This window comes from Amphiura filiformis, chromosome 19, assembly GCF_039555335.1.
Source record: "Amphiura filiformis chromosome 19, Afil_fr2py, whole genome shotgun sequence".
In the NCBI taxonomy this organism is placed as follows: Eukaryota; Metazoa; Echinodermata; class Ophiuroidea; order Amphilepidida; family Amphiuridae; genus Amphiura; species Amphiura filiformis.
Genome location: NC_092646.1, coordinates 53662232 through 53690000, shown reverse-complemented (window position 1 = coordinate 53690000; position 27769 = coordinate 53662232). Strand labels below are relative to the sequence as shown.

Below are 27769 nucleotides of genomic sequence, written 5' to 3'. Positions count from 1 at the left end.
GAAACTATACAAATAAAATATCATATGGTGAACTTCATATGACCGATTTTATTGAACAGAGGGCGCGAAATATGAACAAGTGTCCCAGGGAAATTTGCACTTGATTGTGGGTGTAGATTTCTTATGTACTTGCATGCTACATCCACTTAACAAAAGGCATGACAAATGCATAGGTTGAATCATTCCACTGTTTCATATGATCAAAAATACGTAGTTAGATTAAAGCCATCTCTTTCAGCCACATCTCTGAGGTGTGATCCGAATGCTTTTCATCATCACATATATAGCTCAATTTCTGTAGCCATCTCCACTCTGTAGGAAGGCTACAGTAGTGTCAGAGTAAAATATAGCCCTTTCAAAAAAGAACTTACATTGTTTTGTTAGAGTAAAGCTATCCCTTTCAACCACATCTCTGAGGAGGTAGATCTGTGCACTTTCTTCATCATAATACGCCGCTCCTAAATGGCCACCATGCCACATCACACTCAGAAATATCTGAAATAGACAACATGCAGGAAGGAAAATATTTCATAAATGCTTATTTATTTATTATTAATTTTATTACTTCATTCAGTGATCTAATTTATACATTATTATGTTTTGATGGATCCAAAACATAATAATGATAAAATTGGATGCTTTACGCCCATTATTTATTGGTCTCGCTATGAGTTGTAAAATATTGGACTCGACTACGTCTCGTCCAATATTTTAAAACGCATAGCTCGACCAATAAATATGGGCTCAACCGATCCAATTTTATATCATAATAAAAGTTTGGAAAGAAGGCTGATGTATCCATATTTTGCTATTGTACCCTGTGGATGTTTTTCTCACTATCTGAGCATAAAAAGATTTAAAATGTTACAATTCTGAAATTTTAGGAACGTTTTTTTGGGGTCACTGATTCACCAAATGACGTCACAACAAAGATGCTGGTGGATACCTTGAAATGGCAAAATATGAACAGCAGACCAGGAATGGAGCCAAAATGACCTTTGCTCTGTTTACTTGCTTGTGTTTGTCAATTGTTTCATTTTTTAGCTACATGATTTTAGTATACAACATGCCTTAACCCATAGGCGGCAGAAGAATTTTTAGGTGGTGGTGCGACCCAAAAAAATCTTAATAGAAGAAAAAATAATGCAATTATTGTCCTCTGCATCTTCCTTTTTAGCATTAAAAGGTTTTTGGCCCAAAATCAGGTAAAATTGCAAAATAATATTATGTCTGAGCTCACAGGAACACACATATTCTGTGGCGTGAGGCAGGTTGAGGGGATCAGATCCCCATTTTTTTCCTGTGCAAACTCGCAGCCAAAGTACAAATGAATAATGTTGTGGTCGACATAGCGTTTGTCGATATTTATGTCGATATAGAGCAAATCTCGACATGTCGATATATATATTCAACATATCGACAAACGTCAATGAAAAATAATCAATGATCAGTATAAGACTCCCCGAATTATAATCGGTACAACCTGTGACACTCTTAGTCTCATGATTTTATGAATGACAGCCTGATGAAATGAGTGTTGAGAAATTACTGAAATGAAAACAATATTTTTCCTCTCTTTTCATGATATTTTGGACTATTTCCAACTTACGAGTCCGAAATAATCAGTCACCATTATGTATTGAGGTATTAAAGGTTATCTATACCCACGTAAAACCCAGGCGTATAACATGAGAAACTGTTGTTTTAAATGTGTTTTTGGCTAGCGTTTTAGCCGATTTTGAAACTTGTATTATGTCGACATGCATATCGACGTCGGGATAAAATTATGTCGACATGTCGACTTGAAAAAAACATGCCGACCACAACATTACAAATGAACTGTATGAACCTGATCTTGGTTCAAAATAAATGTTTGAGTTCACATGATCTTCTCTGTGGCATACAGATCTACAGATATGTCATCTTTTTCCCTTTGAATTCAAATGCATTTTACAGAGGAAAGCAATTATATGAAGGTATCCGATGTTCAAAGGGTCAGTAAGTGAACACTTTTCCTGTGTAAACTCAGAGCCAAAGTACAAGTGAACCATATATTAGGAAACAACCTGATCTTGATGTGAGGTTTGTGAATGTTTGAGCTCACATGATATAAACACCTGACAGGCATGAGGGTGATACCAGATCCCCTTCACAACTCTCAAAATCCACCCCCAGTTTCCCCCTCAGAGCTATTATTTATCTATATGGTCAATTCCAGCCAAAGTGGGCCAAAATTCTCTCTGGGGGCCATTTTGAAAATGTTTTCCTTTTCAATTCTAGACTTATCAAATGAGACGATCATGTCTAGTGAATCATCAGGTGGAAGTGCCATCGGATTGAAAAATAACTTTTCTTGCTAGACCAAATAAAGTGTTAAATGCGCATATGCATGTTACCCACAATTCAAGCATTTTCACCTGTTGTACGCCATAAAATTTCACTTTCTTTAATATCTTTCAATATTTTATGTGTGACTCATATACACTAGAAATCGGTGAAGACTTTGAACGTAAAATAGAATTTTATTACATATATCTATACAGAAATATTTTGGTAATTACAAACTTTAAGAAAGAACCAGGTGTATAGTTAAGATTGTGTCAATTCTTCGAACTCTTTCCAAAGTGGCTGTCATTTAACATTACTGTATTATTTCGAAAGATTAGAACAAATGCTTCATATAAATATAAAGTTAGATTTTGTATCTCAAATGCAGGGATGAGGATCTCGGATGGATTAAGTGGGTAACAGCGTCTGGAAAATAGCAATTCCTATTAATTTTTTTAATAAAATAAAAAATACTTTTCCGTATGTCAATAATTCAGGCTGCAATGGCACTAAAATGAATTTTAATCAAAATACAGACTACATGGAATATTTAGAATGGATCATTATGGCATTTTGGGTATAAAAAGTTTGAGAATAATAAAGTTGCCAAATTCAAATAGACAGAGCACACAGTTTTATATTATTATTTTAGTAAAATCATTCCATATTTTCATGCAGCAATATTCTATTAACTCGTGTTTGACAGTTCCTATGAACTAAAACACTATCAATACATTGTTAACTATAATTTAAGTAGGGATTAGTGGGTAACCAAAATGTTAAGTGGGTAACACATATTTGAAGGTATGTATTGGTAAGCGGCAAAATAGAAAATATTACAGAAGGTTGGAAACCACCATGCGGTTATCCTCCATTGTGTTTCAATGATTCCCGTTTCTCTAACCAATTGCATTTACCCAAAAAATGGTAATTTAGGATAATCAATCAAAACTTCATGATGCAGCTTCAGTATACCTTCAAGAGGACGCTATTAAACAGGACTGTTTTGGAACCTATTCCGCATGTTTTCAAAATGTTAAGATGCATAAGAAACATATAATTTACTGAGTAAATCCTTGGATTAAATGGGTAACGCCCGAATTTGTGGGTAAAGCTATAAGTACTATAGTACCGTTTGGGGTTTGCGTTTCTTAGGTGTATAAACTGTAAGTACTGTCAAAATTATAGCATACCCATGGCTTGAATATGTGCTGATTTAAACTTAAAATAAACAATCTCCTTATTTTTCAAGGTTAGCATCTATTCGGGATTAAGTGGGTAACAAAAGTTTAAACCGTCGTAGATTCTTTTTTAAAGCGGTGAACGTATTTTTTACGATTTACAATTTTAAGCGCTTGTCAAACTAAATTCAGTGTCCAAAGTCATTAAATGTTAATTTAAGTTATGGCAATTATATTTGCTGGACTCGTGGGTAACAGTTGATACGTGGGTAAAGTCATATTTGATTTTATGGAATTTTATGGGTAAAACGTATTTGCATAAAATAATCACTTGGACTTCAGAATTATAGAACGAAACTTCGTTTCATGATATAGTCATTTATGGCATATTCACTTAACATTTTTCAGAACGATCATTTTATTTTTGATACACGGGTAACAAAATTATTAGCCAAATTGACTTAATGGCCTCTAGAGTCCACAAACTTTGGTGGAATTCAATCGTTTTACATATGATGAGAGATCATGCAAACGTCTTTCCAACGGTAATAATTTCATTTTGATTGAAGGACATTCAATGACATATATGGTGCTTTATCTTTGAATTTGTGGGTAACGCCAATTCATTTAAGCTATCATAACTTGTCCCCTGGTATGACTTGCTAGTAAAGGCCTATATGCACAAAGAGAGCACATTAGGTGTGACATGATATGCTCCATCAATAACGTGATTTCCTTTATTAATGACATTTTAAAGTGGAAAGTTAACATAGAGTGAATTTTGTCCCGCTTTCGCTGGAATTGACCATATAGTGTGGCCACCTTGACACAAATGAGCTATCAAAATGTGCAGATCATAATTTAACATTTTGAAGAGAGAATACTGAATTTAGGGTCGTTTTGATACTTTTTGTTTTTGATAAAGGAATGGGAATAGCCTGTCTCGTCACAAGAAACGCCATGTTGGATTTTGTGGTGACAGATTTGAATAGCGCGGCACACTATAATTAAAGACAGAGATAAAAAGAATTTATCGCGTCTGACGTCATCTGTCAATCAAATTTGAGCATGGTTTGTTTACAAGTGGCGTGATGAAGACTTGCTGAACGCGGCGGTACAACCGGGCACCTTATTGTTAATTTTGCAACTTCAAACATGCAAACCATCTCAAAAGTTAGGAAACTTTCTTTGGCCAAGGCACCATGTCAACAATGCCTAGAAAAGCTGCTTTTTACCTTGTAAAAGTACACAATTTTTCACCATTTGCTGCTATTCCTTTTCTCCGATCAGCACCAGATAGATCGGTCTTCCTTTCTGGCGCTATTAACTTGTGTAAACCAATCAAAGATCGTAATTGACAGTGACATCAGACGCGATAAATTCTTTTTATCTCTGTCTTTAATTATAACCTTATCCTGTTGGTAACTTATAGCACCCGCCATCTTTATAAAGTTTGAGAGAGAAGGGCCAATAACCAACAGCTACCAACCATCTCTGAGTAAAGACAGAGGGTGCTACAAAGGTCTATGACAAAGGTCACACTTATGGTTGGGCCCGGTGTCCGCACTCTGTGCATCTGCGGGTATTCATGCTTGTCGGTAACCTTTAAAAACACCCCCTTTTGCGTCTCATTTCGCGAAGTTGTCAGGTGAAACATGCCTTGTTTTAGCGATTTCGCAAAGTCGATCCCGATAACATGTATAAAAACAAGAACGATATTTCTAATATATACCCTTTTCTGGCAGAAACGCATAGGCTGTGTACAATGCACAAATTGCACTGGTGCAGGTGTTTTATAGCCTCATTGATGATATTAGTCTGCACACTGGATTATGTTCAATCAATTGGCTGGGTGCACACCAGGGGCGCCAAATGGAAAATTGTGAAACTGTGATATTTTCGTAAAACCACAGAAGATATAATAAATTATTACCTCTTCTCTGGTAAAAGCAAGAGAATCAATATTTCAATGAAAATACCCTTTTTTCAATTTCGTGAACACATGGTTTGAAAAAACACCCCTTTTTTGTGTTTCGCGAATCGCATTTCTTCATCTGAAAACACGCCTTATTTCCCAAAATTTTCGACGAGCATGAATACCAGCGGATACACGGAGTGCAGGAACCGGGTGATTGGGTCATTCTGCTAAGGAAGGCTGTAGTAACAGCTGAAAATTGTGGAGGTAAATATATTAATTGAGATCAAGTGTTAATAATTTTCTATTAATATGTTGTTTTGAGGTACATTTGTGAAACATTTTTATTAGCAAAATGAGTTGTTTATGTGCAATATCAATTTTCATGTTGAACAACACAACTAAGAAAAATTTGACTTACTCAAATTTCCGTCCGTCATCAGACGAGACTTTTTCATGCTTTTTATTCAAAATTTTGTTCCTATAGTAGGCCACAATACTCTGGAAACCCTGGTAATTCTTGGAATTTGAATACTTTTATATTTCATAAAACAGAGAAAATATGAAACAAGTTTTTTTTTATTCAACAAGTTCATATTTTTAGTGTAGATTTTAACTAATTCACACAAACAACAGTGGGGGTGTCCAGAGGGGGTGCTTTGGGGGCTGAAGCCCCCCGCACTTTGATAAAAATCATGTAAAATCATCCGTTTTTTGGTGATTTTAGCCATTAAGCCCCCCTACATAATTCTGACAGCCCCTCTGAGTCCCCCCAGGAATTGATCCTGGACAAGCCGGTGAACAAGCGAAATATGAAACAAGTTTAACTCTCCTTTTTGGGACAAACAACTCAATTGCTTGATCACATCACATTTCTATGTGTGCCCATCAAGGGAGTTTACCCATGTTTGTTTTCATGTTATTAGATCCAACTGTAGAGTTCGTTTAGAGTTTATTGTGGGGTCACAACAAGTTTACGTATTGTTTGTATTTTTGTTTGTTTCCAAGCAACTTTCTATTGCCACTACTAATGTGTTACACTTCAACTGATAACATCTCTCTAAATGCTAAATGGACAGCCAAAATGCACAAATTACTAAGGTGAACAAAATTGTTTCAAAGCTGAGATCGACTCATCAAAATTAAAAAATACAATTCTTTACCATTCTTTTAATTTTATTGACAGAAAACAGAAGAAAAGCTCCAGTTTGAAAAAGAAGATCCAGTTTAACCTTCAAGCAGGTGTGACCAGCTAATTCCGAGGGGGAACTAAGCAGGAAAAAATCAGTGGGAAAGCCCTGTAATTGAGAACTTTGTCCCGCTTGGAGGAACACAGTCCAAACGGGTTACTTAACATGATAAATAACTATTTTACATTATAAACATACAAATAAATAAAGATTAATTGTTTTTTTAATCCCTTATTGTTATTGTCAATTAATCAAATGAACTAATGACAATGTAATATTGTAACATTTCCACACACAAAAATTTCTCACAAAATGGTAAGTTTGCACTATCAGATGTCCCCTTTTAATTTTGAACCAATCGAATGATCTACAACCAAAATTGGTACAACAACATTTCATTTCACCTATATCACCAATACGTCAATTGTTAAATGAGGTCGATTACATGAACATTCCCTAGATTCACATTCACATACAAATGAATGCATAAGATGTATACCATAAAGAATGGACTTCTGTTTATACATCAACAATTATAAAATATCTCAGTGATATACAAGTTTGACTCATTGATCATATGAATTAAAAAATATATTATGTCATTTTATTAAAACTAACAAGGTAAAATGAAAGAAAACTCACTATCTTTAAGCCGCTTAACTGTGGTGCTCTATGAGGTATCAAACGTGCTGTGTTGAAAACCACAATGAATTTGGTTTAATCCAATTAGGCGTATTATAATAGAGGGGGGTCAAAAAAGTTTTGGGTTCGCGAAGAGGGGGTTAAACAAATTTTGACATGAAAAAGTAGGTTTGGAAAAAATTGGCCAAACCTGTTTTAAAAGATTATGCTACATTGTCATTGACTCTTTTTGCTTGCTACAGGTGTTATTTGCCACTGTTTTCTAAGGGCTGTGCAATAATTATGAGAAATTTTTGGCGAGCCGAAAGGGGGGGGGGGAAGCAATTTTTGGCCAGCCAAGAGGAGGCGGGGAGGTGGGAGCAATTTTTGGCACACATTCATGGGGCGCCTTTTATTTAAAACGCTCTAAAAAGGCTTAGGAAAACAGTGCGGAAACGCTAATGTTTGCAAATTGTGATCCCAAAAATTTGGCATGTGTAAGGGGGGCAAAGATTTTTTGGCAGGCAGAGAGGGGGCAAGCTATTTTTGGCAGGCCGTTCAGAAATTTTACCCCCCCCAGCTCATAATCATTGCACAGCCCCTAATATAAAATGTGTTTATTTGCTACATTATGAACTTCATATACCCTTCACAACAATAGGTCACTAAAGTTAAAATAAACAGCTAAACTTTACAATACAGTTCAATTGCCATGTAGCCTTGATCAAAATAAGTGGTGTTTTTTTTTCACTTTTCACTTGAGTAATCATGTGGAACAAATAATAGAAAGGTGTTACAAATAAGTTGTTTGTTTCATGAGAAATTGAAGTGCCTGTGTCTAATATCCTACATCTACAATTCAAAAATATTTCATAAATCCCCTCATTTGTCAGCCCCCAGTTGAAAATCTTCTAAGCTTCTGATGATTATGCATTGCTATCTTCTATTAATCATAAGTTTCATTATTAATTAGCTAATATCATTCAAAAGGGGAAAAAAGAAAAATACACACCTGTAGAATTATGAAGTGTTTTTTTTACCAATACAGGTGCATACAATAGGAGATTCACAAAACCACAATGTATTGTTGTATTTTCACTTTTTAACAATGCAAATAATGAAAACAATCCTGCTTGTATATTGAACAATACCTATTATTCCATCCCAATGGTTGTACTATTGCATTTCTTCTGTTATTCCATTGTTGAAACTTGCAGTTTACTTTTGTTACCAATGAGCACTGAGCAAAAGAAAAATGGTAGAATTGTTCTAATGATATCTCTTCTTTCAAATGGGCATAGAGAGTATAATGAAATTACTATTCATGATAACTATACAAAGAAAACTATAGAATTTAAACAAATCTTTTACTAATAAATTTAACAAATCAATGCAAAAACACTTCTCAAATCAAAATATCTTCAAGAAATGCATCTATGCTTTTTAACCACTGTTCAAATTGTAATTTGCGGAGGTAAACAAGTTTAAGCCAGGAAAGTTGCAATAATAGGAAAGGAAATAAGGCAAATTGTTAGTTTCTGTCTTGATTGTCACTGCATAGACTGTAGAAATAACAAGCCTTCAGATTTGTCCCTACCTAAAGTAAACGTACTATTAGCAATAAGGAAAACCATGATAATAGCAATAAAACTGATACATGATTAAGTTTAATCTTAACATATTTCTTTGACTTTATACTAGACAATAACATTTCATAACTTATGTATAATATCATTTTTAATGATCCACTGCAAAAAAAAAGTTAACATGGTTAAAGTCCTGTTAACACGAACCATCAAAATTCTCTTTTTCAACATGTAAAACTGGTTTGAACAAATATATGTTTAAAATCTCTAGACGCTCTTTGCAGTGTATTTTTACATTAAAGCCATATTATAACATTTGCTGAGGAGGACGCTCTCGATATTTTTCAAAATTCTATTCTTTACACGGTTGTAATATACTTTATTAAACTAACATGACCTGCAAAAATCAAGACTTTAGGTGCTATAGTTTTGTCAAAATACACGATTTTTTGAATGCCTACATGATGTTCACATCACAGTACATAAACGGCGTGCGGGATGGTATACACACATCAAAGGCCCGTGCAGTAGCACAACCGAAGGAGTGACATGCATTAGCGACATCTGCGCTGGTAGTAAATTTTAGTTTCCTTTGCTTTACCTCAGTTGTCTGGCTCAAAATTCACGATTTTGAATAAAACGCGGGAACCATCGTTTTATTATTACGATGGAAATATTTGTTAAACGCCTACATGATGTTCACATCACAGTACGTATGGTAACTATGGTATACACACATCAAAGGCCTGTGCAGTAGCACAACCGAAGGAGTGACATGCATTAGCTATGGTACTAAATTTCGGTTTTCTTTGCTTTACCTCAGTTGTCTGGCTCAAAATTAAAAGGGGTCATATCTGACAGTAAAAACTAATATTTTATGAAAAGAAATACTAATCTATTTTTTATGGAAATGTTATAACATGGCTTTAATTGAAAGCAGGAATAACCAATATAAAATGGAACAAGTAAATCTGCAGAACCTTTTTCTTCAAAAAGATCTGCAACTAATTATATATACTTTTGGTAGCTTTTGTTAGTTTTGTATTACTTAATCCTATTAAGGTTGTAAAAGATAAAAAAAATGAATTGAAAAGACTGCAAAAAATGGCAATCTGGAAACCACAACCACCTGCCAATTATCAATCTCATTACTTCTTCTCATTTTGACCTATAATAACAATAATATTAATTCTTGATAACAATATTAAGAAATTTTGTATTCTTCCGGAATTGCACTTTTCAAGTTACGGGGATGTTTACAGCAATCAAATAATTGATAGTGGTATGGTGCAGACATATTATTGATACCTTTAATACATGCTTAAATAGGCTGTGGTTTTCATACAATAGGCTGTAGGGGTCAATACTCTAAAACTTCACAAACACATACCATTAAACCTAGGTAGATAAATAAATATGAGGATTTACTTATTAATGATCAAAAGAAAAAAAAAAAAGCATAAACAGGAAAGATTTGTGATATCTATGCTTGTTTGTTTGGAATGCAACTTTGTCTGTGACATAAGTGGTCTAAAATATAACAAAAATGTTTTTGATGTAGATTGAGAAGAACTATTTCAAGAGGACATTTGTACTCAAGTGTTTTTACAGTCAAATTATTTATATACTTGTTTTGAACTTTAAAACAAAAACACATAAATCGTGTGTTACAAAAGTTACATTGCAAGAGTTTCCAATCAAACAAGTTTGAGAAGCATTTCTATTTCCTGGTTCTTATCGATATATTTTCATCAATAATTAAGTATGTTAATCCAATGCAATCCTAGAATTTATAAGTTGTATCAGTAGTTTCCACCAGTGGGTAACAATTACAGGCCCTAGCTCCCAAAACTGTCGGGGTAACAATGACAATTCTTCAAATTTTGAAATACCCTCATTGCAAGGGTTAAATTTATCCCTTTGGTATGCAAAATTGAAGATAACCCTTTATATGTTTTTCAAGGCAAAACCCTTATTTTTTTTCTGAAATGTCTGATTTCTTATCTGCATGAAGGCACTAAAACTGACAATTCCACACAATTATGTGTAAATCAAATAGCAACAGATGGGCATATTTCGGCAAAACTGAATTGCAGAAAAGGCTTATACGAAAGTGTGCAATTTGTAGTACAAATAGCGGTTCTTACATTATGCAGACTGGCAGACTGCAGACTGACAGACTGCAGACTGGCCTCATATTCTAACCCAGTCTTCCACAGTCTGCCAGTCTGCCACAGTCTGCCACAGTCTGCCAGTCTGCATAATGTAAGAATCGTACAAATAGCCACAAACAGTTGTAAGCAAATGTCCAAATTTGTGTAAAATAGCACAAATAGTCACCGATAACCTCGGGTTCAATAGCTTGAATACCAATTGTTTAAATAGCCTTATAGCCTATTATAAGTATTTTAGATGTCTATTTAATACCTCTGGATTCCAACTTTCACATACCCCTTTATCCGCCAAAAAATATACTTCCCTGAATTAATGTGTGTGCGCCACAGGAAACAGACTTTGTTTATTTGTTTGGCAAAGTAGTAAGATCTGATAGAGCCAGATGACCATGCAGTGACCATATCAAAGCAACAATTAACCCCTGCAATCATAGTACAAACCTTAAGGTAGTTGACAGACATTGCAGTGATCTGTAGAAAGTTGTGTCTGCCACAATGCTAAATGGGCCATGAAAACTGGGCCAGTAAAAGCAGTAGTAGGCTACCTTTCTTGTTTGCCCCCACTTTGACCAAATGTCATAGAATGTATCACAATTTAAATAGATTTTGTCTACTGCACAAAAAGTGACAATGCTAAATGATCCAATTCAACTTCCCACCTTGGCAGTCAAGTTAGCTCAATCGATAAGGCATTTGACTATGGTGCGAGAGGTTGCGGGTTTGAACCCTGGCGGTGCCTAGTATGCTCTCATGGAAAAATTGAGTTAGCTTGAAATTCCCCTGGACAAGGAACTTACTGCTAATTGTCTTGTTGTAACCCATACAAAACTCGGGGAGCTGATCCTGGTTGCGAAGGTTATTTGTGGAATGTCTAGGGTGTGCACTCTTGTAGCAGCAAAGTCCATAAATTGTTGTTAAATGGTTTATGGAATGATATTGGGCCGTAGTGGTCAGCGACAACCAGCGTTGTGCCTGTGCGTAGCGCACTATAAATCACTGCCTATTTTTTAAGGATGAAGTCCAATGCCAGAAGCGAATCCAGGATATCAGGGATTGTGGACTGAAAGGCTAAAATTGGCTGAGAGAGATTAAATGTGCATGTTTTTTGCAGATCTGAAAGGGCCCCTCCTCTTTTTCTTTAAAAATTGTAGTGGGTTTGATCAAACCCCTTGAACCCGGCTACGGGACTGGAAAAATGAAACCAGTTCTATCAGCCATGGAAGAAGAGAAGAGAAAGATCAAATCACCATTAGGCAACAAAAAAATATTGTTGTGTTGCCCTCAAGTGGAAAAATGGGAAATTTGGGTAGGATGGTCGGATTATTATTATTTTTTTTTTTTTTTTTTTTTAACCTTCAGTTTTTAAAAATCCCCTCAAATATTAAATAATGCTTGTTCAATTAGGGGACATTTGTCAATTTTGACCTCTGGATACCTGTTAGACAACAATTAAAGACTAGTCTTACAATAAAATATTAATTTTAAGTGAAAAACATTAAGTTTTTGAAAAAATCTGTAAAAATCATCATTCAAAAAAAAAAAAAAAAAAAAAATTGCTACCCTGTTTTTTCAGGATTTAGGGTAGGACGGTTGAGGGCAACACAACAATTTTTTTTTTGGCCTTATTTCACCACTCTGAAAAATGAGCATTGGTAGCATATGCCAGGCAGGCAGGCAGGGTATAGACTATGCCATAGTTGATTTTTGATTTAAAAAAATGTTATATGAACGCATTCAGTTGAACTCGAAATTATACTGATATTTATTACATCAAAATATTACTCAAATGTAAGTTCATACGTGCTGGTGATAAACCATTTCTAAAAGTTTAAACTGACATTCAGCACAAAAATCCAACTAACCTTGAATTTTCGATGTGTGACACACATCTTCATCAGAAGAAGTCCTAGGATGTTGTGATGGACTTGCCCTTTTGTTGATCATCATTGGCGACTTTTGGTCGAATGAGGGCGTTGTAGAGAGTTGGCAATTCCAGTCCTTGATCCTAGGACTTCTTCTGATGAAGATGTGTGTCACACATCGAAAATTCAAGGTTAGTTGGATTTTTGTGCTGAATGTCAGTTTAAACTTTTAGAAAATCAAAATATTAGTAAATGGTTATGAAAAAGTTTAGATAATGATATTAGTGACAGTAAATTAGTAAAGTATATGTAGGCTTATATTATTGAATGCAACATATTATAATGGCATAATTATGGCACTTTTCTGATTTTAAGATCTAGTTTATTAATCGCGAAAGCCAGAGTAAAAATTGACTATGTGCTTTGCATTTTTAACAGGACTTTGATCGGGGACTTTGTCCCTAACACACACTCTCAATCATACTTGTTTATCAATCCAATTTAACCGCAAGCACAAAGCCTGGAAGTACAAGATGCGATCATGCACCTAATGAGAGTTTAACGTTCACGTCAACACAAAGCGCCGCATAGATCTGTACGATGTAGTTATCAATGGTCATGGTACATACCCGAGGGATTTAAACCATAATGAGATCTGGGCGACCAATCACAAGACAGATCCATTTAAAGATACATTACATCATGGCCAATTTTAGTAGGCCAGAAATCCGACAATCTCATCAATAGACAACCGTGTTAAGAATGTTAACCGCAATCCAAAGTAAGTAGTCCACTTGCGAAGCCAACAAACAGAGGGAGTACGGTGACTGAAAAGATCAAAGATGTGAAAATCTATCATTTGTGCACAAATTAATTAAATCAGAGTTTTAAGCTAAATGCAATAGCCAGAGTATGCAAAGTGCATGGACTACGGAGAAGTATAGGCAGGGTAGGGTATGATTGCTGTGTGCAAGTGAAGAGAAAGTTCAAATCAAAGCTGACATGAGGTGAGTGGCAAAATAATCCTGGCATCTGGAGTCTTTCAAAGTTTTCATACCCATGTGTTTAAGACTATGAATCATAGACTCCATCAGTAAACACACGATGAGTAACCTAAGGGGACACTAATCTCAAAGGTAAGAGGAGAGAATATAGGCTTATTTCATAAAAAAACTTAATATCTTTTTTCAAGTTCTTGTAATATTATTTAAATGAGTATAGGGCCTATAATATTTGGGGTTTTATTAAGTTGAACAATTTTAAACAATGACCAGTATTTTCACACAAACATAATGCCCATATACAGCGATCGCAAGGAGCGTAGTCTTTTATGTAATTTTCGTTGCTCATAGGAAAAGCGATTGCAAATATCTGATCAATTTAAGTCACTGTAGCATCTGCTAGCGTCAAATTGCAACCAACTGACTTGAAGGCAGCTTTGTCACTATGTTGCTTGCCACAATTGATCCCGGCAATTGATTGCTAATATAGGGCGTTTATTAGTGAATTTTTGACGAAAAATTGTATTATGTAAGCTTAAAAATCGAGCTTAAAGATCATGATGCCCAACCGTAGCCAGGATTTATTTTGGAGGATGTGGTGGGCTCAAAAGTGGACCTTCTATGATTTCAACATTTGTACTGAAAATGGACCTTTTGTGAATTCTTCCTTCAAACAGATCTAAAAAAGCAGACCTTTTTATTCAGATTTGCATTTTGGGGATCGCACCCCCTGAAGTTCTCTGCTGAAAACTTTAGCTCAGTTTGCATACCATGAGCCATGGACAATGGCATCAATCCTGGGGATGAGGGCAGGGGCCATGTCCTTTTCAAAAAGGATTTCAAATATCCACCTCCACATGTTGACTTCTGAGGGGCACATTCCTTTTATTTACCCAGAGAAGATATCTTACACTTCCCACAATGCATTTCTGTACTGATTTGCTATCTAGTGCAACATGGATCCATGTGACAAAAAGTCATTGAGAACAGAGCACATCTAGATCTTGCCAAATATGTTTCCAGATCTTGCAAAATATGGTTATTTGTTGACTATCGACTCATGTTTAGCCAGTCTATTCTCAACATAAAAACAAAGGGAACCTGTACAAAGTAATATGAGTGTCATTTGCTGTAATGAGGTGATGTGTCATGTTGCAAAGGATTCTGGGAAGGCAAGATATCTTCTCTAACATTTACCAATGAATCAAGATTAATTTAAACAATGCTTTGTTTAAAAAGTACAGCTATATTGTACTTTTTTTCTTTCTTTTTTTTTTCCATTTTTATTGCCCTGTACTTGGGACTGGTGGGTGGAGAAAACTTATATCAGATGTATCAACTTGCATTCAAATCTATCCAAAATAAAGAATAAAATAAAAAAGAAATAAAAAATATCAAAAAATGTTTACAGTAAACAACTGGCCTCGTTTTTTGATCACATGACCTTAAAAAGTTGACTTGACTATATAAGTGTAGGAAATAGAAGAGGAAAGATCAAAAGTACATTTGCATATAAATATATTTGCCATGTTTCCTTTAGCTAATCACCACCACATGTTAATAAATGACACTTATTTCTTTCTCTTTATTCAAATAGGAGAACAACATTGATTGTTTGCAAAAAATAATGTCGCTGATTGTGTATACAGCACAGATAGGAGTAAGATAAAACAGAGCGCGTACCACCAGTCAAAGTCCCGTGTATTGTATGCTACCAGTTCTCGCATATTCATGAGGGCCGATTGTTCGATTGTGCCGTGTCAAACAATCACTCCAGCGCTGCGTGCCTTCGCGTATATGCGATAGAGCGTTGCATGCTTTCGCGATAGACCATGAAAATACGCGGTAATTGCGTAGCAGTCTCGCCTGTGTGAAGGGAAATGTCCCTGATCACAGCCTATACTGTGTAATGGGAAATGTCATTGATCACAGCCTATACTGTGTGACAGGAAATGTCACTGATCACAGCCTATACTGTGTGAAGGGAAATGTCACTGATCACAGCCTATACTGTGTGAAGGGAAATGTCACTGATCACAGCCTATACTGTGTGAAGGGAAATGTCACTGATCACAGCCTATACTGTGTGACGGGAAATGTCACTGATCACAGCCTATACTGTGTGAAGGGAAATGTCACTGATCACAGCCTATACTGTGTAATGGGAAATGTCACTGATCACAGCCTATACTGTGTGAAGGGAAATGTCACTGATCACAGCCTATACTGTGTAATGGGAAATGTCACTGATCACAGCCTATACTGTGTAATGGGAAATGTCACTGATCACAGCCTATACTGTGTGACGGGTCACTGATCACAGCCTATACTGTGTAATGGGAAATGTCACTGATCACAGCCTATACTGTGTGACGGGAAATGTCACTGATCACAGCCTATACTGTGTGACGGGAAATGTCACTGATCACAGCCTATACTGTGTGAAGGGAAATGTCACTGATTACAGCCTACTAGGCGGTTACCCGTATTTGGCGGTTCTCGGCTGTCGCGATTACCTGGCTGATGTTGACTGTACCCACCACATTTCATGCCCATATGACAGTTTTTAGTAATTTGACCTTGGATGACCCCAAAATGACCTTCCAAAAATTTGATTCTAAAAGTTGACTGTACCCACCAAGTTTCATGCGCATACGACATTTTTACTAATTTGACCTCAGATGACCCCTGGGTGACCCCGGATGACCCCAAAATGACCTTCCAAACATTTGACTACAAAAGTTGACTGTACCTACCGAGTTTCATGCCCATACGATAGTTTTACTAATTTGACCTCAGATGACCCCTGGATGACCTCGGGTGATCTTGGCCCACTAACTGAAACAAACTTGTTCTGTCTGAGGTCCAGATGCACCCACCCACCAAGTTTGAGGAACGTGCGACCCCTAGTCTCCGAGAAAATAGGCGGAAAACAGTTTTTACTAATTTGACCTCAGATGACCCCGGGTGACCTTGACCCACTAATCAATACAAACTTGTTCTGTCCTAGGTCAAGATGCACCTACCCACCAAGTTTCATGCCCATATGACAGTTTTTACTAATTTGACCCCTAGATGACCTCTGGTGACCTTGACCCACTAACCAATACAAACTTGTTCTGTCCCGGGTCAAGACGCACCCACCCGTCAAGTTTGAGGAACGTGCGGCCCCCAGTCTCAGAGAAAAACAGTTTTTACTAATTTGACCCCTGGATGACCTTGAGTGACCTTGACCCACTAACCAATATAAACTCGTTCTTCCTCATACCAAGCTGCACCCACCCACCAAGTTTGAGGAACGTATGACCCCTAGTCTCCGAGAAAAGAGGCGGACAGATGTACAGACAAACAGATGTACAGACAAACAGATGTACAGACAAACAGATGTACAGATTCTGGTGAATTATAGTAAGATACTGTGTGACGGGAAATGTCACTGATCACAGCCTATACTATGTGAAGGGAAATGTCACTGATCACAGCCTATACTATGTGAAGGGAAATGTCACTGATCACAGCCTATACTGTGTGAAGGGAAATGTCATTGATCACAGCCTATACTGTGTGAAGGGAAATGTCACTGATCACAGCCTATACTGTGTGAATGGGAAATGTCACTGATCACAGCCTATACTGTGTGACAGGAAATGTCACTGATCACAGCCTATACTGTGTGAAGGGAAATGTCACTGATCACACCCTATACTGTGTAATGGGAAATGTCACTGATCAGAGCCTATACTGTGTGAAGGGAAATGTCACTGATCACAGCCTATACTGTGTGAAGGGAAATGTCACTGATCACAGCCTATACTGTGTGACTGATCACAGGTGTGACGGGAAATGTCACTGATCACAGCCTATACTGTGTGAAGGGAAATGTCACTGACCCGGGGTCACTGATCACAGCCTATACTGTGTAATGGGAAATGTCACTGATCACAGCCTATACTGTGTAATGGGAAATGTCACTGATCACAGCCTATACTGTGTGAAGGGAAATGTCACTGATCACACTGATCCTATACTGTGTGAAGGGAAATGTCACTGATCACAGCCTATACTGTGTGAAGGGAAATGTCACTGATCACAGCCTATACTGTGTGACAGGAAATGTCACTGATCACAGCCTATACTGTGTGAAGGGAAATGTCACTGATCACAGCCTATACTGTGTGACGGGAAATGTCACTGATCACAGCCTATACTGTGTGAAGGGAAATGTCACTGATCACAGCCTATACTGTGTGAAGGGAAATGTCACTGATCACAGCCTATACTGTGTGAAGGGAAATGTCACTGATCACAGGCTATACTGTGTAATGGGAAATGTCACTGATCACAGCCTATATACTGTGTGAAGGGAAATGTCACTGATCACAGCCTATACTGTGTAATGGGAAATGTCACTGATCACAGCCTATACTGTGTGACAGGAAATGTCACTGATCACAGCCTATACTGTGTGAAGGGAAATGTCACTGATCACAGCCTATACTGTGTGACAGGAAATGTCACTGATCACAGCCTATACTGTGTGAAGGGAAATGTCACTGATCACAGCCTATACTGTGTAATGGGAAATGTCACTGATCACAGCCTATACTGTGTGAAGGGAAATGTCACTGATCACAGCCTATACTGTGTAATGGGAAATGTCACTGATCACAGCCTATACTGTGTGACAGGAAATGTCACTGATCACAGCCTATACTGTGTGAAGGGAAATGTCACTGATCACAGCCTATACTGTGTAATGGGAAATGTCACTGATCACAGCCTATACTGTGTGAAGGGAAATGTCACTGATCACAGCCTATACTGTGTGACGGGAAATGTCACTGATCACAGCCTATACTGTGTGAAGGGAAATGTCACTGATCACAGCCTATACTGTGTAATGGGAAATGTCACTGATCACAGCCTATACTGTGTGAAGGGAAATGTCACTGATCACAGCCTATACTGTGTGAAGGGAAATGTCCCTGATCACAGCCTATACTGTGTAATGGGAAATGTCATTGATCACAGCCTATACTGTGTGACAGGAAATGTCACTGATCACAGCCTATACTGTGTGAAGGGAAATGTCACTGATCACAGCCTATACTGTGTGAAGGGAAATGTCACTGATCACAGCCTATACTGTGTGAAGGGAAATGTCACTGATAAGGCCCACAGTAGACTGTCCCATAGTCTCGGTTCCATCACTGGGTAAATAATTAGAGCTAGAACCACCTTCTCCTTCACACCAAATATTAATACCAACACACCACTAAGCCCTAACTAAAGTTATAGTGCTCCTGGAGCACTGTGTGTCGACGAAAACTCAATCAATCAACAGACCAACTTATTTATTTTTTTATAATAGCTCTCCTAATCCGAGACTGTTCCGCTTTAATAGTAAACTCCCTTCCAAATAAGTATCAAGCTATGTAACGTGACTGTTGCATCAATTATGATAGCCCCACCCCATTGTCAATTCAAATATGGTAGGCACATAACATGCATAAACCAGTTCTATTGTCATTTTGCGCGCGAGTTGGTTATGATCAATAGACTATCAATGAAAACCCATTTCAAATATCGCCTTGCTTGCTGAGATCTACATTGATTGGTCAGATTAAGTAGCTGCTTACACAAACGGCAAGATAGTGAGACCACAGACGTGATATATATAGAAAACTTGTCTGACCCAGGATCGGTAGAAGTGAATTCCCACAAAATGCTGGGAAGTGGAAGGCAATTTGCCTACAGATTGGAAGAGTCCATGTATCGGGTTTATTTCATGTTATATAATCTACATTACCAGTCGTTCTCCATGGACCCGAGGGAGGGTCTAGGCCCACAGTGGATAAGCCTTATACTGTGTGATGGGAAATTTTCCAGAGGTTTTTATTTTTGGGCTTTCCATGGCTAAACTTCAGAACCGCAGATATAAAAGCATACTAAAATATTTGCAAATGTCTGTAATCACGAATATAAGAAACCGTAAAACTGCTCCGAACATTTCAAACCATGATAAATTAATACCACAAAAATCAGGCTTTCATTTCTGAAAATAGCAGGAGCTCAGTTAGTCACTCTCCTATGTGTACTGAGGAGCTTGACAAGGAGCTCAATTATACAATATCAATATTAAACCATAGGATTTTCAAGAAGTGAGCTCCTACAGCTCTCCTGAACAGTATTTCAGGAGCTCAATTTACTGAAATACTGTTCAGGAGAGCTGTAGGAGCTCCAGCTCAATTGAGCTCCTCAAAAATGAAGGTCTGAAAAATATCATGCTTTACAGTACTATAGTAGGATATTTTTGCTGTGTTAATTTTTCACAATTTTATCAATTCTGGACAGTTTAGTGGGTGCTTAATTCACATTTCCAAATATATTCACATTAAGCACTATGTGTAATAAATATTTTCATGCAGGGTTAAAAGTTTGTAGTTGCCTGTTTGACCGCGAAAAGCGCAAAAATTAACCCCTGCAAAAATTTCCTGCTATACAGCAAAATTATACAAATTACTGTTTCACAGAAATTTGCCTGAATCACAGTACAACACTGCATGGTAGACTGTGATTGCTATAAGCCAGCGCTTCTCAACTTTGTTTGGACCGGGGGCCAAATTTTGAAGCCTAAATACCAATCTTGCAGTGTACGTCCAAAGCACAGCTCACAAACATAATGAGTGAGGTGAGGGGAAAGCTCCTGGTGCCCCATAAGCTCTTTTAACTAATTTAGGTTGAAAAATAAAACCACATGAAATATTTTGTACACAACAAATAGGCTTCTGAAATCTACAAAAAAGATTTAAAATTATGTCGACAGGAAATTCAATCCATTACCATGATTACAATTAATATCAAATGCAACATATTTCATTGATCTTTGTTTTCCATTTTGATAAACATTAGGACTACTCATATTTTTTTTTTTTTTTTTTTTTTTTTGGTTTTTATTTTTAACTTTTTTTCTTGGCAGTTCTTTAGGGGCTGTTTGAAATGCACTTATAGGTCGGATTGGACCCGCCTATTGTAAAACCTTGTTATAACATACACAGCTCATTTAGGTACAACACCCTAATCAGCCCACATCAAAGCCAACTGATGATTATGGATATGATCACTAATAACCACTAGGTCACCATGTTCTAAATACAAGTTTTAATCTTGCAGGTTTGCAAGTAGCAGTAACATAAAGAGAAAAAAGAACAACAGGCAACAGGAATGCATCTGTCAAAATTAAGAACACAATCTGACAGATCAGTACAAGTGATATGATATCTGAAGAAGACAGGAAAAGTGAGATAGCACAAAATACTAGTTGGTGTTGAAGAAGGGGGCAGGCAAGCTGGCAACAAGGGGCTGAGCCAATATAATTTGACACAATATGAAATTAATAACGGTATTGTGAACACGTGTTGCGTGGAGAGTTCCGGTGACTCATGATGAGCTGGACTTGAGAGGGGAAAAGATTTTAGGGTGATAAGTTTGAGTTTAGCCTTGAAGCTATTTGAATTATATTTGAATTGTGGATTGCTTCTGGAATAATTGGATAGTGTTTTCAATCCTAGCATAAAAGCTGTTGCATGTAAGGAACTGATTTTTACACCACAAAGATCGCAGCCACAGTTAGAGTTCAACTTTTTTTTAGAATGCTTAAACTAAGATAACAGATTAACACCAACATAATAGAATTTCTGATGTAAATGTAAGGTATACTACTCTGGGCTGGCAATTGCTTAGTGAATTTGAACTAAAACATATTATGTAAAAAGCAACCGATTTTTAAAGAAAAGTTACATATTATTAGATCACTGCACTTTACATAAAAGGCACTTTGGCCTGAAGATGCCTTCTAAACCATTTATTCTTTGGTCCACCTCAAGTTCAGTAGTGACATCAATGTTTTTCGCGATTATGCTGCCAGCGTGCCGACATACCGCCCTTGTACACATGCGTGTACGCGCTACGCGATTAACATTATGCACATGATTCAATACTACGACCAGCGAAATACGCACCTATGTCACTACCAAACTTGAGGGGAACCAATATATAGCCCCGGTGGGGTCACTGTTCGCAAATTAAGTAAGTTTAGTGAAATGGAACTTACAATTCATCGTAAATTACAAACGATTTTGATACTTAAAAAGCTTCGTAAAGTTCAGTGAAATCAAAAACAAATAATGAAGTGGGGAATCAAATTAGAATTGGAATCTAAAAAAGTTTAGTGGCAAGTGAATTGAATTTGAATTGCAATGAAATCAAAAACCTGACTGAATTGAAATAACACTAGATTGTACGCATGCGTGTACACTCTACGCGATTAACATTATGCACATGATTCAATACTACGACCAGCGAAATACGCACCTATGTCACTACCAAACTTGAGGTGAACCAATATATAGCTAGACTAATTCCAATCAGCCGTCTACACTTCGCATGTACTGTGTATGCTTCGTAGTGACGACTGATTATCTTACAGCCAATATCATGACGGACTTCTAAAAATATTCAATGCGACTTTTGGTTATGCGCCAGTAGCGCGACTGACTAGCGGCGCCAGCGTGCACGCGTCGCTGTACCCAGCGCCGCTGTGACAAGATCGCGCTCTGAACTTGTAAAAACAACAAACTCGGTCAAAAGGTCAATTTGGACACAACTGCGCATGCTCTATGCCACAGGAATCCTGTTGCAAAATCTGTCACTTTTTTTCCACGTAGTTTTCTCAGTCGTCAATCCAGACGGTTGACGACTGAGGGCAGCAGTCTAATATATAGCCCCGGTGGGGTCACTCCCTGGCAGGGGGACACATAGGACCGTTACCACAAGTACAAATTACCCCCTTTTGCAGTCGATTTCAAGGACAAATCATGAAGTTTTACCCCCTTTTTTACTCTAAAACAAGGACAAAATGGTACTCTGAAACACCCCTATTTTTTAGATTCCGAGGACACATTTGCTATTTTGACCCTATTTCAACATTTCAAGGACGAGGATTTTATGAATAGTTTTTTTCATCACAAAATTCAAGTACATGTAGTACCCCTCGCATATAAATTGGCTATTGCAAAATTTGGGGTGAGTACGAAGCAGGAAACCAAATTTAGGCCTATTCCTTATTTATCTGGCCAGCTATCCACGTGATCGGGAGAAAACAATAAGAACCCCCTTCTTTTCAATTTCGTGGACATTTGTGCGATAAAACACCCCTACTTTACAATTTCACAGACAATTTTGTCCGCGGACAAGCCCTAAAAACGACCCCTTTTTCCGCGATTTTGGTAACGATCGTGCGGTCAGTATTGCAAGTTGAGTGACCCCATCGGGTATATAGCATCATTCAGTATACTCATGACACACCTCTATACAGCCTGTGCAGTAGCCTACATAGAATATTAAACCATCATAGCCAGGATCAGCTCAATTAGCAGTGAGTTCCTTATCTTGGGGAATTTCAAACTAGCTCAATTTATCATAAGAACAGAATTCATGACACTGCGGGGCTTGAAGTCATACCTACACACCAGAATCTAGCCTTGCCAATTGAACCAACTGTACTGCAATTTTGAGATTGCGGGTCTTAAAGTTGGAACTTGTACGGTACATAGTAATACAGAGCCAAACTAAAAAGCCAACCAACAAACTAGAAAACCATCATCCACTGAGATATAAATTGCAACAGGCCTGCTAATTTCTGGTTTTGATTACTGCCATACGGCAAAGTAAGGAAATGTAGGATCTGACAAGGACATTGGATTTCCCCCTTCAAATTGCACATTAACAAATATGTTTAGAGTTTCATGGTTTGTGAACAATTCTGCCGTAATTTGTTGCAATTCACAGCAATTAGTCGGAATTAAGAAATAATTATTGCACTGGGTTTATAGACCTGCATGAATGACACCTTCACAAAAATATTTCCGGTTTGAATACTAGTACCACATTTTAGTAATGCACTTTTAGTTTTGCATGTTACATTTTTTCAGCCATATCCCACAAATTGTTTAATAGAGTTACACATAATACACATCTACACATTTTCAATGACATATGTAAACCCTAAAATGAGCCTCCTATAATGCACAGCATAACCATGGACCTCTACACACTGACATTTCACTATTGAAAGCGTGGACTTTTGTGGTAAGATATATAACCGCCAAATCATGGACCTTGTATTACGGGGGACCTACACCCCATTATTACAGCATCTAGCCCTCTGATGCTCTCTTATGACCGTGGACATCCACAGTTTCTGCGGGTCCACACGTTGAGTGAAATGTCATAGGTTCAAGTTTATTAGTGAAGACAAATGTCTCCCCCCCCCCCCCACACACACAAAGTCACATTTCCTTCCCTCTTCCTTTCAAATTCTACATGGGATCTCACTTAGAAATATTGGATTCTGCATAAAAAAACTTCCCAAGTGACTTAGGGGTCCATTTCACTACACTTTTAACCCTTCATAACTCAAATAACCGGTCGTATACAAGTTACAAATACCCAACACTAGACATAACTTTACGAAGGGTCCCTGTAGTAAATCGTAAATCCCTATTACTTCTTAAGGGTACTGTTCGCAAATTAAGTAAGTTTAGTGAAATGGAACTTACAATTCATCGTAAATTACAAACGATTTTGATACTTAAAAAGCTTCGTAAAGTTTAGTGAAATCAAAAACAAATAATGAAGTGGGGAATCAAATTAGAATTGGAATCTAAAAAAGTTTAGTGGCAAGTGAATTGAATTTGAATTGCATTGAAATCAAAAACCTGACTGAATTGAAATAACACTAGATCCATCCCTATGTTGAGTTAGCACAGTGAGATCATTTTTGGACCATAATGTACATAAGGACCAGTAATGACAAACATTTCATCGATATAGCTCCTTCACATACTTCTGGGTGATTTCTAAAACTTTTTGATACCCCCTTGTATATGCCTGTGTAAGTATTTGGGGCAGGTGAGGATGCAATTTTGTAAATGGGCCTGGTCCGAGGATAGACCAGTCCCGACCAAAATCAAGTTTAGTATGCGAGGCATGCCCTAAAAATGTGCACATAGTGGAAGATATGCTGATATTATTGGTACGCTGTAGTCAACTTAAGGGTACACAATGTATTATTAGTCGAAACAGGCTGGAAAAAAAATCAATTTTCATTATCTCAATCAATATAATATTGAAAAACAACACTTTGATGTTTTGCAATAGTTCATTCTACAAATCATATACTTTGAAAACTTGCTTGATTTATTGTTGTTAATGAGTTCTGTACATTTTACAAAAGTGTTGTTGTTTCAGCCCTCTTTACAACATAACTCAAGAACCACAGACCTACAAAAGTATATCTGTGATATTTGAATTCTTATACACACTCGCTATGAAATGATCAATGCAATGCAAATTTTGCCAAATCTCACTACCATTTGCAAGATGCTGTGAACTACCGAAATAGTTGCTAACCTTAACTTTAAACTAATCAAAGTTGCCTCAGTGTATTACCAGGATGCACCATATTGTTTTCATTTCCATCCAGTGTGTATTTTTATTTCATATTTCCATACCTACATGATTTCTAATTGGATTACATGAAATTGTGACTTGCTGTACTGTATTCTTACTGTGTTTATGATATGATAACATGCTACGCATGATTACGACTTCTCATACTAATTGTAACAGTTGCTGACGAGGACGCAACTTTTTTTTCTGATTTTTTTTCAAGATTGTAATGTACTTTAATGAATCAACACACCCTGTAAAAATCAAGGCTTTAAAAGTGCTGCATTTGGGACAAAATTTGAGATTTTTAATAAACAGCTGAAATTAGTAGTTCAAGTCCAATACTGAAACTTTCTCAACTTATCTCTATATTAGATTTGGCATCTAACATTATCGTAAACAATTTAGGCCTATATCATGCACAACACTCATGGTCCTAAAAGTGTTTTAACTCAATAGACCTATAATATTTTTCACCCTGATGTGGCAGTGATGTCAACACGTTCAGACAGCTATTTCGCACATGCATGTATGCAGCATCTTTAAGCACGCTTTGAGTGTCTGCTAGCTACTTCAAGCTGCGCCTAATGTAATGCGCAAAGGACTTCACTGCTACATCAGGGTGTAAAATGGTACCGTGACTTGTACCAATTTGTCAGTTGAAGTATGCCTATTCACTTTATCAAATCATGATCCCTGCATACACTTAGGAGTTGTAGTGCAAGAAAGGTATCTGTTCAACCGGGAAAGGGGGATACTCACATATTATAAAGTATACAGGGATGTGCCGCTCTATGGGTCGCATTTTTGCCAGAAAAATCCATAAACATGGGTCCCAATTTGAGAAAAATTGGTAAAAACTGCCAAATCAGCCATGTGTAGGTTAAAACAATCTAACATCCCAATTTGAGAAAAAAATCCTCAACACAAGTCCTGATTTGGCAAAAATTGGACCAAAAATGTCAAATCAGCCACTGATTAGGTAAAAAAAATCCTTAAATATGGGCAGTAGTTTCAGTATTCCAGCGGCACACCATGTGTGTATATTTCATGTATTTGGGGACTTTGGGGGTTGATAAAAGCAGGGGGGAAAAACCCAGCCCCCAACTCAACCCAAAATTGGCAACCATGAGAGTTACCAAATAGCGGAAAAGGGATAATTTTTTACCAGTAGCAAGGACCGAAATTGGCAAAATAGGCGGTATTTAAGTTGGAATGTCCGCGAAATTTGACTGTGAAATCAGCAAAATTAAGGGGGTTTAATTTGCACTGTCTGCGAAATTTGGATAAAAGGGGTACTTGAGAAAATCTATTAATTTTTTGGCAATATTTAGTGTCATTGAAAAAGGGGTGTTTGAAATTCTAGTCGTCATTGAAAACCACAAAAAGGGGTTGTTTTGGGGCAAATTTTGTCCTCGATTTTGTATGAAAAAAGGGGGTAAATTTGATAAAAAATCATTGCAAAAGGGGTCTTTGAAAGATTTGGTAACTCTCATGGTTGCCAACTTTTGTGTTGAGTTGGGGGCCGGGGGAAAAAGGAAGGGGCGGCAGAATAAGAAGGGGCGTCAAAAAGAATTTTAAAAGGGCGGAAAAATTGTCAACAATTTTGAAACAAATGGAAATATACATAAAATGTTTTGTTTTGTTTTTAGGTTGTTAGCACCTATTATTTATTTTATTTTTAGTCTTTCAAACCCGGTAGGAGTGGCCTGATACGCCAGTGCACACCCCTGTCAAAATGTCTTTCGTTTATGTAGATATAGCTCTGTTTAATTTGTCATGTTATTTTGGTCCATTATTTGCGACACTTTGTAATCAAAGTACATACGATATATCTTATTTCATTTAATGAAGTAAACTACCCTTTATCATGTTTATCCCAACCTTTTTTAAGATATAACGGGTATATGCATTGTCATTTACACCCAAATAATGTATCCAAGGCATAAAATGTAAATAATGGGTGAGGCGAGTCGAAACTATTATTTAAACGTTGTTAGGGAGGGACGCACCATTAGATATTATCGGGGGGCTAGGGAGTTGGGTCAGGCAGAAATTTTGTTTTTCTGCCGCCAAGGCGGCAAAATTTTGGAAGCAAAGTTGTCTTTTTCAATTTTAATGTATACCTTTATACAGAGCTGGGTAGGGAAAATTTACTCATTTACTCATCAGTGAGGCAAAATGGTTTTTTTTACTCATCAGTGAGGCTAAATTTTTTTTTTCAAAAAAATCCCTAGCCCCCCTCCCAAATATATCTAATGGTGCGTCCCTTACTGCCGAGGCCCACACATTATTTGCATGAAAGGATAATGCTGCACCCTTTATTTCTATTCTATTACCACAAAAGTGCAAGAGAAAATATCACTTTTTGCCTAATATTTTAAGTAGTTTACCTCAAGG

The 27769-nt window shown here is 37.0% G+C and overlaps 1 protein-coding gene across 1 annotated transcript in view; it reads right to left on the bottom strand.

The window, feature by feature from the left end:
• Nucleotides 1–27769, bottom strand: part of LOC140141493 (mutS protein homolog 5-like) — a 325819-nt gene that overhangs the window by 278114 nt on the left and 19936 nt on the right. Inside the window, exon 2 of the mRNA XM_072163378.1 lies at nt 372–495. Within this exon, the coding sequence (XP_072019479.1) occupies nt 372–495 (124 nt within the window). The remainder of the gene's footprint in view (nt 1–371; nt 496–27769) is intronic.